Here is a 13,093-nt window from a genome sequence, read left to right as displayed (position 1 = left end):
TTTTGGCCTCAAATAAAGTAAAACAGGTAAGTTCTAGGCTCAGTCAAGTTTGGCACCTGACTGCTAAAAGATCAACTGGTGCGGCCAGGAGTAAGTGAACTGCTTTCAGCTGTTTTAGTCAGACCTGGGCCAGCCCCAGACTAACCAGTCTGGAGGGTAGCCAGAAACTAACAGGCTTGGGCCAGCTCTAGACTAACTCCCTAGACTAACTGGCCCGACCAAGCCCTAGGACAGTGATGGCGAACACTTTAGAGCTTTCAGGGATAACAAGCCATCCGCTGCAGCCCGTGCGCCGTAGGTGCACCACTGCTGCTCTAGACTAACTAGCCTGGGTGAGCTCTGCACTAATTGGCCCAGACTAGCTCCAGACTGACCAGGCTCAGGCTACCCCCAGTCTAACTCTCCTAGACTAACCAGGCTGGGCTAGCAGGAGACTAACTGGCCTGGGCTGGTTCCAGGCCAATGCCTGCAATGCTCTGGACTCTGCCAGAACCCGAGTCCCGTGCTGCCATTGTCACCCCAGGAGGAGGGCCTGACCCTGGAGGTTACCTTGCTTGGGAAGGGGGTCGAAACACCAGGGGACCCCAATAACACTGGAGCTGAAGCAGCAGCCAAGGTTGAAGCACTGGTCGGAAGTGATGCCTGGGAAGCCACAGTTCTTCCTGTTGTGGGGGCTCAGCCGGGAACACTGGCAGGGTGCTGTGGAGAGGTCAGGATCAGTATTGGCGTCTTGCTCAGGGGCTCAGCATCCTCAGTGTCCCCGACAGCCAGGACACAGGGTCTCAGCGGACCCACATCTGAACTGTGCAGTTTCTTCCTCAGGAACTGAGGGCCTTTGCTGCAGCTGTCCCCTTAGTTAAAACAAAACAAAACAAAAAACCAGCAGCCCCAGCAATCCCACTGCAGAGAAGGTGGCTCTGGGCTTAGGCAAGGCCAAGGTGGAAGGTTAGCAAGGTGGGGCTGGGGCCTCCTGACCCCACTGTCAGCCCACACCTCAGTCTTGGCCCTTCCTGGAGAGCTGAATGAGGACATCCTGGGAGCTCCTTAAGCCAGTGTCAGATCCCAGCTGCCTTCGCAGCCTCAGCTTCCCAAGCTGACTCGGGAGAGAGGATGGCAAGGGTGAGGGGCTGAACCCCACTCCCACCCCTGGAGCCTACAGGGTGTCCCCGACTCACTGGCCAAACATGCGGGGCTCTCACTTACAAGGTTTCTCGCCCGCCACCAGGGCACACAGCCCCAGGACGAGGACCACAGCCAGGAGCGGGGCACTTTGAGGACGCATGTCCACTCCACTACCCCCAGGCAGCCAGCAGAATGAACGGGCGCCACCAGCCAGGCAGATTTATCATCTCCTGTCTGTTTGTTCAGCATGCCTTGGAAACCTTCCCCAAGCCCCATCCCACCCTCACCCCACCCCCGCAGTGACCTCAGCCCTCCGTCCTTTGTTAGGACAAGGCTCTGCGATAGCCTGGCTGCCCAGGGAGGAAGCCGTGTCTTGTGAAGGTGAGGCTGCTGGCTCCTGGACAGGAAACCGGACCGTGCCAGGCTGCTGACGTGGAAAATGGGCCTTGCTCATGGCCGGAGCTGGGTACCACGGGGTCACACCCAGGAAAGGATTAGCTTGGCATTGCTCCTGATAAAGTACATGGCCACAGTGGGAATGTCAGAACTATCAGGAGCAGGGCTCCTGGGGAAATGGACATGACAAAGACTCTCACTGAGAGATGGCAGCCCATTGGTGGCCCAGGGGCTAAGGGCCCTGCATGCCCTCAACACATGCCCGGACACTGCCTCCTGTGTGCAAAGCCAGGCTCCTTGCCACACAGGCTCTGAGCCATGTCAGTGCTGGCATCTCCACCCAGGGGTTGCCCACAGGCTGCCTCCGGGGTGCAGGGCTTGAGCCCTTCTCTGTGCGCCTGCCATGCTAAGGGCTAGCATCTCTGGTGGCCACAGCATTGCTGGGGTCTCTTACACATTCACATATGCCAGCATTTTAGTCTCCTCCTCTCTATGATCCTTTGTTCTCATTCTACTGCCCTTCCTGCAACCACGCACAGAGTGAGAGCTCCATGAATCAACCCACAGACATCTGCTTCAATCTGGATCCCTCTGCTTCTGGACTTTTCTCTGCAGCTGACACTGCACCTGCCCTCTAAACCCTAGCCCTCAAACACCTATGGCTCTACTTCCCTCTGAGCATTGCTCATCTGTCCCTCTCCTTCCCCATGCACAGCTTGACTTCCTAGGTCCTAGGTCATCCACCTCTTCCCCGCTGTGACGGCACAGCCATGGCACCTGATCCCACCCCAGAGCCTGTGGCACCTGCCCAGCCAGCTGACACCTATCTCCACCTGCTGCGCTGTCCATGCAGGACCTGAGACCTACCAGGCACCTGTGGCCATGCAGGTCTTCCTCACTGACACCTTGGATGCTGCCATCCACGCAGTCACGGGAAGCAGAAGTAACAGCAGGAGGGTGCTGGAGGTCAGCGCCAGCTTCTGCTTCTGGAACCCTGCAAGCAACCCTGACACGTGGGACTGACAGCACAGATGCACAGCGGCCAGAAGACCAGACAGGACAATGGGCTGTGTGGAGCCCTGAGCCTGGCACTGGCCTCGTTTCCCCTGGAGCGTGGGAGACCCAAGAAGCTGGGCTTTCCAGACAGGAGAAGAAAGGTGGCCCCAGGATGTGAGCAGAAATCCCCAGGGGCTTTCATCAAATGCTGAACTGCTAAACCAAACCAAAAAAGGGGATATAAATGAAGGACTATTTTGTACTTGTATATACAAAATAGTTAGGATACATATGCAGCTACTTTCTCTTAATTCAGTGAGAAGAAAGATTTGTACTAATAGTGTTTGTATAAGATATCATGTCTGCATCTTGTACTATGAATAACCACTACAAAGACAACAATATGCGATGTATTAATTATTGAAACTGTACTAATCGGTTTTGAAACTGTCTGATTGCTATTTGTTTCTCAATAAAATTATTTTTAAAATGTTGAGCTACACATATCCCCATGGCCAGGAGGAAGACTCTTGGGGTTACAGTTGGGGCTGGGGACTTTGGAAGCCCAGCAGCCAAGGGGAGACCCTCAGTGCAGACCCAGCCAGGTGCCACCTGGAGGGACAGGGTGTTCTGGGTGAAGGTGCCTTAGACGAGTGTGGCTCCATTCTATGTGGAATCTGGAAAGAGGCACATTAGTCTGCAATGAGGTAACTGCCCAAATTTGGTAAGGCAACCATGAGAGAGTCCTGTGGTCTCAGGGCTTCAGCACCAGAAATAAGTTTCTCTGCCATCAGGAGACTGGGAGTCCAAAACCGAGGCATCCCAGGGCTGTCCCTCTAGAGGCCTCTTCTGGGCCCATAGACAGTGCCTCCCCCTCTGGCTTTCTAGGACCTTCTCGGGGTACAGGTAAATGTGTCTCTTTCTTTCATTCGTTCTTTTTTGGGGATACTGGGAATCAAACTCAGGATGTTGCACTTGCCAGGAAGGTGCCATGTCACTGTGTCTCTTCCTAACAAAGACACTGGTCACCTCGGGTCAGGACCCACACCAGCAGCCTCCTTTGAACTCAGTTTCCTCTTTTAAGTCCCTGTTTGCAAACACAGTCGCATTCTGGGGTCTTTGTGGTTATATGAATTTGGGGGAACAAATCCAACCGGTTACTGTCCAGTGTTGGATGGACAGAGCTCAGTGCCAAGTTAAAGAAGACCCCAAATCCAGACACAGAACACAGCAGCCAGGTGTGGCACAGACTGAGTGCAGCTCACTGTGTGGGAGAAGTGAGCATGTGTAGGGCTGGGGATGAGGTCAGGGGCACAGCTCCTGCCTGGTGAGCGCAAGGCCCTGAGTTTGATTCCTGGTACAGAAGAAGAAGAGGGAGAGGGAGCGGGGAGGAGGAGGAAAAGTGGAAAGAAGAGAAAGAAGAAGAGCACACACATATTCACAGCCATGCAAAGAACCCCAAATGGCACAAAACCATTCACATAAAGGAAAACAGAAATACAATGAAAGCACACACAGCAGAAGAAATCTCAATAGAGAAATGAGAACTACAAATGAATCAAAGAGAGATTTTAGAAATGAAAAGTAGAATTTCAGAAGTGAAATAATTCCTGTTTCAGCTTCAAAGTAGACATCAGCAGGTCGATGCTTCGGAAGAGATGGGCGCTGGACTCAGGATCGGTGCAGTATCGGAGATGCAAGCTGAAGCACGTGGGGAAAGGGGCTGGGCGGGGTGGGCGGAGCTTCAGTGGCTCCTGAGTCCACAGCAAGCAGCCTCGCGTACCTGTAATGAGTGGACCAGGAGGAGCCTAAGGAAATACATGGGCAGGGCAGAGTGCCCCGAGGAATAACTGTCAGATGCTGTGTAAACTGATGAGACACAGGAATCCGCAAATCCCAGCAGCTCACACTACTCTAAGGAAGAGAAATACAAAGAGAAGTCAACCAAGATACAGGGCACTCAAGTTGCTGGAGATCAAGGGAGTTAAGAAAACTGTTAAAGCAAGTAAAGAAAAAGGTAAGCTGCATACGGGGACTACATCAAGCTCTTATCTGAAGCAGCACAGGTCAGAGACAAAGGACAGGTGGGGAAAGGAAATGCATGTTTAAACTTCAAAAAATCACCACAGTAAAAGATGCATGACCATGAATCCCCCCAAAATCGTCCTCCTCACCCTGAGCACACTCATCCCAGTGCCCTTGCCACTTCCTGCAGCAGCTCTGGAGTCCTCTTTCCAGAGTCTCTGGCGGTGCTGTCCTGGCTGCCTTAATGTTCTGTATAAATTCAAAACGTTTCCCTTTCACGGTCATTTTGACTTTGGGGAAGTGCTGGAAGTCACCTGGGGCCAGGTCCAGTGACTAAGGTGGGTGAGGACATAGCGTCATGTTTTTACAAGCCTGCCTTGCTGTTGGATGACATTGGCGGCCACAGTCACTAACTTTCATCACACTCGTAATAGCACAGTGAGAAAGTGTGGGGCAGGAGCCATGCCCCAGACCTGAGCCTCACACACCCTGGATCCCAGAACCCAGCTTCGTGTCAAGCCCTCAGTGGGCCATGGCCCTGGGGGGTACAGTGGAGAAGGGGACACGGGCATCCCACGACTTTGGAAGAAGGCTGGCCCTCTTCCATTGTTCATAACCCAAACTACCTTTTGCAATCCTAGAACATCATCTAGATATGGGTGACAGTGTAGATCTGTGCAGAACAATAAGGCAGCCTGGCCACTTCCTTGGCTGGCATCCCCACTGGTGACAAGAAGGGAGAAGACTTATCAAACACTGCCCATCTCCCTTGTCCTCTAAAAGCCGAGTCTGATAAGGTCCATTTTCACTTTTACCAGAGAAGGGAGATTTCCATTACCCAGACTTAGGCGTGTAGCCTCCCTAGCTAAAGAGGAAGACTGAGCAACATGCATTCCTGATGCTTCCCGGGTTCCAGACGCCTGGGGCTTAGTTGTGCCAATCAGGACAATGGGTCACTAACAGGATCCTTACAGTGAAGAATTTGACTGAAACAAGAAGAGGCAGAAGGCCATGAAGCTGCTGGCAAAACTTTCCATGTAGAGTGAGGGGATGAGATCAGAGGGGGCCCACGGGGATGCCTCTGGGTGTTGTCAGGTGGACACAAACATAACCCCATCTCGACTGTGCTGTGGAGTGTGATTGGGCTTCTCATTCGTTGAGAGGCTTCAATCCAGATTGGATGACTTGTAAAGTCTCTTGGTAGCAGCTGTCTCTCTATTTGTGGTTGCTCTTGGTTTGACACCATGCTAAGACCAGCCGTGATCTGGCCAGCGTATGAACTCAAAAGCACTCAAGCCATTTACATTGCACTTCGAGGTAAAGTGACGCATTAAGTAGTAGCTGGCACAAGTCAACGGTGTGTTTTTTTGTTTGTGTGCGCCACCGTGCCTGGCCCACTGCCTATTTTCAAAATCAGGCTTTATTGAAATACAGCCGTGCTCTTCCCCTTCGATGGCTGCTTTCTGGCCACAGATAGAGGCAGAGCTAAGTATTGTGACAAAGACCACATGTCGTGTAAAACCTAAGATGTCTTAGTTAATTTTCCTGTTACAGAGGCAAAATATCTGACACCTAAAGTCAAAGGAGGAAACGTTTATGTAGCTCAGCTTATAGGTTCTAGCTCATAATTGGTTGGCTCTAATTATTAGGCAAGGTGGCAGAGAAGCTACTTATGATGGCAGAAGACAGCAAAGCAACAAGGCCAAAGTGGGAGACAAGCTTCTTTCTATCTCTTTGATGTTATCCACACTGCTGGGATTAAGCCACCATGAATCCAAATGATGAACTAATCCAGCAGCCACCCACCCTTAATCCCACAACACTTAATCCCAACACTGCACACTCCGATTCAGCCACCTCCAAAAAAGCCCTGTTATCACCTGAGGCTTTGAGGCTTTTATGGCAAACCATAGAAATTCACTTGCCCTTTTGAAAAAAATAATCTATTTTTGTATTGTATGCCATCTTTAAATGGTCTAAATGAATTTAAAATGAAGATGGAAATATTTATATTTTATTTATAAATGAGGTGTATAAATAAGTCTTAATTTTCTCCTCCCTCTGTAATCTGGTCTTCAAAATCCTGTGCTTAGTGTAACCACTGTCAGGAGATGTTTTTTTGGTTTCCCAGGTTTCTTCTCGCTTGTGGATACAAAATGAGCCATCCCTATGGTACGAGACCTAGAATTTATGTTCCTATTCAGTGCTGCCGTGACACCGGGTGGCACAGAGGGCCTCTGATAGCCTAATCTGGAGTCCTCATTTTGCAGCTCCCTGAGTAAGATCCCCACCCATGCCCTTCCCTTTCAGAGGACGAGGCTCAGGTGCCGCGATCCAAGAGTAGCGGATCCTGCTCCGTGCCAGCCCACAGTCATGTTGAAACAAGCTAATCCCACCTTCTGCAGGAACCTCGGGCCACCACACCCTGCTGATAGGGCACAACCTGGACTGGCTCCCTCAGAGGCCAGCTGAGTGCCACCCACGCGCCCTTCTGTGAGGCTGTAACCACAACTGTTCCCATCTATCTGGCGCTGGATGGCCAACCAGCCCTGTAAACTAAAGTGGCAGAGGTCCAGGGGTAGGCAAAGCAGGCCTTCCTATGGGACTGACTACCTTCAAGAGACTGTGGGGCAAACAATCTCGGAAAATAAGCAAGGTGTCCCTCTGGAACAAAGATCAAGTTGTCGCAAAAACCCACATCCAAATGGAAGACTCTTTGCACCAAGGAGTTAGAAGGCAACTTTTATTACACTAGTGGGCTGGGGAACCCAGAGGCTCAAATCACCAGCCCAGTCAGGCTTGAGTTTAGAATGGTTTGCAAGCGGGAACTATACAAAGCTGATAGCAGGTTATCACATAATTGATTACATGGAATACAAGATTTTATGAATTGTCAGGCAAGTTTGTACAAGAACCTTCTGGAAGCGAGGGGGTCTGAGAAGAGGAGGTAGAGTTGGAAGTGCCCTTGACCAGGCCAGATTTTCCCCAAACACGATGGCCTTGAAGCCCTTAAGCAAGTTGAAATCCTTCTATATTTTTAAACACAAACCAGATATAATCAGTTTGACCCACACATTGTTCAGGGGGACCATCTGGGCCTAGACAGTCCAAGACTAGCCACATGGCAGGCAACGTAAGCAATGTTAGAAATGAATTCTACCTTTTACTGTCATGTGCCTACAAGTCTGCCACTCTGTGAGTGTGCCCTAACAAGGTGAGCTCAGACTCTGAGGACAAGGTTCCTCTCCAATAACTCCAGGCCAATAATCCCAGAGGCGGTGGGGACCGAGGCATCCTGCCGCCCTGGTGCTCCTGTGCCAGAGCAACAATGTCCTCTGTTTCCGATGCAGGAAACTCTTGTGCCTGAGTCCTTGGGACTGTGCCACACCTCCACGTCGACTTGCACAGAACACAGAGCTTGACACTTCCCCATCGCCACCACCAAGCCAGCTAAGAATGAATGTGAAAAACTGTCCCCGTCTGCTTCTCTGTAGACACACACTTGTGGCAGGCTCGCTTCCATGGCACCTGCCAGCTCAGTGGACGCAATCCTGCCTGAGGCATCCCTGCTCCACCCCCCCAAAGGGTCTAACTCAGAGTTTATAAAGACCCAAGAATGATGAAGAAATACCCTGGGCAGTCCTGTATGTTCTGTGTCACGCTCTGTAACCTTCTTGGATCTCAACTCCAGTCATTCCTTCCCGATGGCTCTCAGCACCTCCCAGCATGCCCCAAGCTCTGGAACTGGCTGGCTCAATGTCTTTCTCCAGGGCTGATGTTTCCTGCCAGCCTCACCAGCACTAAACATTTCAACACGTCAACCCTCTCCTGCTTACAAAGAAAGAAGAGGAAGTTCTCTTAAGTTCGTGCTATCTCTTTACGATACAGCTAGTAACCCCACAAATAGGACCTGAAGCCAAACTTGGCATGAAGAATCAGTTCCTGATTTGACCTTTAATTCAACAGTCTGTGAACAAAACCCTGTTGTTGCCTGAAAAGTTACCTGGAAGACACAGAGCCTCCAAGTTCATGCCCAACTACAGAGAAGAAAGACACAGGGACCACATCCAGCCATGAAGCCCCACAGTACATTGATTTCACCCACAGCCCGGGCAGAGGGAGGGGACAAGGACGCAACTGTGGGGGAAGACTTGCTTGGGTGATAGGACCAGAGTGTCCTATCACCAGAGGACAGAGTGAAGGGCCCAAAGTGAAGATTTCCACCAGAGCACTGAGATGGACAGGACTTGGGGGTGACATGTCCCCTTGATGGGTACAATTCTCAGGGGCCTCCATTTCTACCATACTCTGGAGCTGATGAGGTTCCCAGCATGTGGCTACTGTGGAGATGACAGAGCCTGGCCCCGAGGCCAGGACCTGTTAATCAGGACCCCAGCTTCCTGTCCTGTCCTACTTGACACTCCCACTGTGTCCCTCCTTTCTCATCTTACAGGTCAGCAACTCCCACGGTGTCCAAAAGTGGCCAGTCCTAGGAATGTCATCTATCCTAGCACTTCCATGCACCTGTCCATAGTCTGCCCCCTCATACCTCCTCAGTTTCACAAGACTGTTTTTTTCCTTGCCATCTGTGTCAGAATTGGACATGTGGACCCCAGACGCACAGGAGGGAGCCCTTGTACAGAGACAGCAAGTGGACTGTGTGCCAGGGGCCTCAGACCACCGACAGGGCTGGTACCAGAGTCTCAGATCTCCAGCTATCCTGACTCTGAGACGATCAGTGTCTATGGCTACAAGTTTCTGGAGCTGTAATAAATCAACACACCAAGCAAGATGAAGGCGAGGACAACATCAAAAGCTACAGAGGCTGGAGGCTCTGCCGACAATGGCGTAGGATGCTCACATAGCCTCCCATGTAGTCTAAGTCACCTCTGTGTCACCCCTAACAGAGGCCAGTACTGGGAATGCACTTGTTACTGCATTATTTAGAGAATAAATACAAGCAGACACTGTGCACACTCAGTGTTGAGACATTCATTATTTTTGATGTGAGGTTGTTTGGACCTTGTGGCTATAGGATCCCAGGACTCCATCACCACCACCCCTGTTCCTCAGCCCTGTGAGGAATCTTGCTGCCTGACCTATATCCTGACTTCATGTTGGGGTTGAGGGGGACAACACTCACACAGCCTTAGATCCCCCTAAAGTGTATCTCTCTCTATGAGAGGCTCCCTGACCTTTTATCTGAAGAGCTTCGGGGATGTGCATGTTCTAGAAGGTTCAGCTTTAGGAACATGGAATATTGTAGAAGGTTCTCTGAGTTGGTGGGAGGAGCACAATACGCAGGATGCCACAGTCAGCAGGGGACAGTGTCTGGCATTGTCTGTCAGTCAGGGACAATGTGAGCTGGCACTCACCTGGGCAGATTTGTTCTATGGCTGAGGAAGACACGGACATGCCAGGTTGCCCACTGCTAAGTGGCCCATGCAGAGGCAAGCGTCCCAGTGTGGTCTCCACCCCACCACACCCCAAAGTTTTAGAACATCAGGAGTCCTGGGCCCACATGTCCAGCTTCACTCAGTGTCTTCCCCAGGGCCCAGGAGGGACTCGGCCCTTTGAGAGCCCTTGAGCCCTTGGGGTGAGCCTGTGCGCCAGCTTCTCAACAGGGCTGTGCTTGCTCCTGGTGGCCTTTGTCACCATGGCATGCCTGGTTTCCATACCACCAAGGGCCAGTGCCCTAAAACCTGTGAGTGCCGCCTCCCTCCTGGTCTCCTCTTCCAGAATTCACAGCCGTGGAGTGCCGGAGACATGCTGCCCTGCCACCACTGCCTGGAAGGCTGAGTGGTTCAAAAACACTGTCCCCGGGGACACTGGGCTACTAGAGGGGAGGACAGGGCTGTGGGGGCCCCGGCTGAGGCAGGGTGGCTCCCATGGGTGACTGTGACCCTTCTCACCCTTGTGCCTAAGAGCCCTGGATCCCGCTGGTGGAACTGAGCTCACATCTGGGAGTGTGACCAGGGGTGCAGGACAGCAGAAGTGCCTTCCAGTCTCCAGGGAACCTGAGGGACGTGCAGCAGGTGAGGACACTATCCTGGACCCATCTGCTCCTCCACCTGCAGGAACCCAAGGAAAACGAAGGGTGGCAGTGTCTCCCTTCTCCTGGCCTGGTACCTGCCCACGAGTTGCTGCTTCCTCTGCTGGCTTCCCAGCAGGGGGCCCTGGCTCCTTGGAAATCATTAAAATCACATAGTTCTGGCTGACCAAAATCAGACTCTGGGTGGCCGAAGTTCTTGATGCTAACAACACCCTTCAGTTCCAGGGAAGTGCAGTCAAGTCGCAGGAAACTTAGCAAGCAACAGATCACCCAAGGGGACATTTGATTTACTTAGCACAGTGTCTAGAGACAGGAGTCAAATCAGAAGCCCCAGAATGCCTCGGTTCTAGCTCTAGGCTTTGGTCTCAGTGTCACAGAATGGCTGCTGAAGCACCAGAAGGCACCTATGCACCATGACATCCAAAGCCTGCCTGCAAGGCCTGGCCAGGGAACCTCCTATCAGGAAGAAAAGGCTTCCCCAAACCCTTGCTTCTGTGTCTCACTGCTATAGTCCCATGGCCACCTCTGGCTGCAAGAGGGGAGAAAGTGAATTCTCTCCCTGTTCTTTATGGAGAAAATACTGGGTATGAAAGACGGCAGGAGCAGGCGGGTGGTGCCCGGGAGCTGGGCCACTGTGCAACATCAGGGGAAGCCCATCTCCGTGCTCTGAGAATGGTGGGAGAGGGCACAGGACACCAGAAACTCCAGAAGACCCTGGGCCAGGCCCGAAGTATGGGTGGGCCACACCCAAGGCCATGACTGGTGACCCTCAGCCATGCTGTCACCACACCCTGGGAGGAGTGGGAAGGTCAGGTGCGAATCTGGTGCAGTCCTCGCCCCGGGACCAGAGGGCAGCAGCAAGCCCGCGATGACCCCAGGCTGAGCTTCGGAAAGGCCTAGGTGTGGCTTCTGTCAGGCTGTTCAGATCACATGTTCTATGGACAGACAAAGGGGAGCTCAGGCTTTCCAGGTTCACGGGACAGGCTGCCCCTCGCTGCGCATCTCTGCCACAGCTCATGAGTGGCAGCACACTCGCTGTCACTGTCCCTGTTCACACAGGCAGTCAACCAGCACCCATGCCACCTGCAGGACTTTGTACCTACACTGGAGATGCAAGAACTATATGATGTTCTCTTCCTTGCTGGGGATGGAATGCGGGGCCTTCATCCTGAGGTCACCAGACACGATTTATTTATTTGTATTTTGAGACAGCATTTTGCTAAGTCACTAAGCAGCCTAAACTGGGCTTGAATTTACCACCCTGCTGACTCAGCCTCCCACAGTGCTGGAACTGCAGGCGTGCACCAGCTCTTCCAACTGTGTGTGTGGGGGCGGTGCTAGGGATCAAATATGGGCCATCTGCATGATAGACAAACTCCCCAGCACCAAGCCGCATCCTCAGACCATTTTTCTGGTTTTTGAAACCAAATATCACTATGTACTTCAGGCTGGCCTTGAACTCGTTATGCAGCCCAGGCTGGCCTCAAACTGGAGGGATCCTCCTGCTTCTGTCTACTGAATGCAGGGATTAGAGAAGTGTGCCAAACCTGGGCAGAGGCATTTTCTCTTGTTCTTATTCCCTAAGAAGACATAGGATGACAACTATTTGCATTCACACTGTGCCAGGCACCGTAAGCCACTCAGATGGGGTGTGCATAGCGCTAGGCAATATGATGCCATGTCCTGCAAAGGACTTTGGGAGTCCTGAACCAGTCCTTATAGGTGTGCAGAGGACAGGTCCTCCCTGTTCCTGACCCCTTACCCTGGAGGCCAAGGACTTGGGAAGTGATGTCTCAGTGTCTCAGCACCCCCAAGACCAATGGTGCAGGTTGTGGCCAGCCAGGGGCATTGGGGTCAGCTCTGGGAATCCAGGGTCTTCAGCCTGCTTGGCTTTGGCTGAGCTCCCAGGAATAGGGGCAACTGAGCCAGGGGACGTCCTTCCCTGCTCTCCACCAGGGCACTCAGGCCCCCACCCTTGGGCACTCATTCCTGGGGCCACACATAGCTGGGGTGGAGCTGGCAGTTGCATCTGGTCCTGTGTCAGTATGAGGTGACAGGGTGACTTTGGCTTCTGTGTTCCTCTCTTCCTGTTCAGATCTGGGGGTAGGGAAGTGTCCCCAAGATGCCAGACATCACTGCCCTCTGCATGGTCACTACTGACCCTTTGGGCACAAGCCCAGCTCCCCTGAGTCGGCTGCCATGTGGGGAAGTAAAGGAGTCCAAGGTGAGTGCTGGGCTTGGGGCCACCTCAGTGAGTGCTGTGTGGCCAACTGTGGGGCTGGGAGCCTGGGGCACCAACAGGAGCAGTTGGCGTGACCAGGCCAGCCACAGGCATGCAGCAGACCCCACCTGCCAGTGGTCACGCCCACCTCTTGGAGCAGTGATGGCCACAGTGACAGTGGGGCCAAGGATAAGGACCAGAGGTGCACATGCACGCGTGCCTTGTGAAAGGACAAGAAGCACGAGTAAACACTCCTCTCTTTTAATTCTAAGGCAATTTGG

At 52.5% G+C, this 13,093-nt stretch overlaps 1 protein-coding gene across 1 annotated transcript in view; it reads right to left on the bottom strand.

Annotated features, from left to right (window-relative positions):
• Positions 1-1,287, bottom strand: part of Tff2 (trefoil factor 2) — a 2,768-nt gene extending 1,481 nt beyond the window's left edge. Inside the window, exons 1-2 of the mRNA XM_004631945.2 lie at positions 1,204-1,287; positions 550-699 (exon numbers count right to left, since the gene is read on the bottom strand). Coding sequence (XP_004632002.1) covers positions 550-699; positions 1,204-1,282 — 229 coding nt within the window. The 5' untranslated portion in view covers positions 1,283-1,287. The remainder of the gene's footprint in view (positions 1-549; positions 700-1,203) is intronic.
• Between the last annotated feature and the right edge of the window lie 11,806 nt (positions 1,288-13,093).

Source organism: Octodon degus, unplaced genomic scaffold (assembly GCF_000260255.1).
Source record: "Octodon degus isolate 3935 unplaced genomic scaffold, OctDeg1.0 scaffold00045, whole genome shotgun sequence".
NCBI lineage: Eukaryota > Metazoa > Chordata > Mammalia > Rodentia > Octodontidae > Octodon > Octodon degus.
The sequence above is the reverse complement of the archived record's forward strand: the minus strand, read 5'-3'. Positions and strand labels throughout refer to the sequence as shown.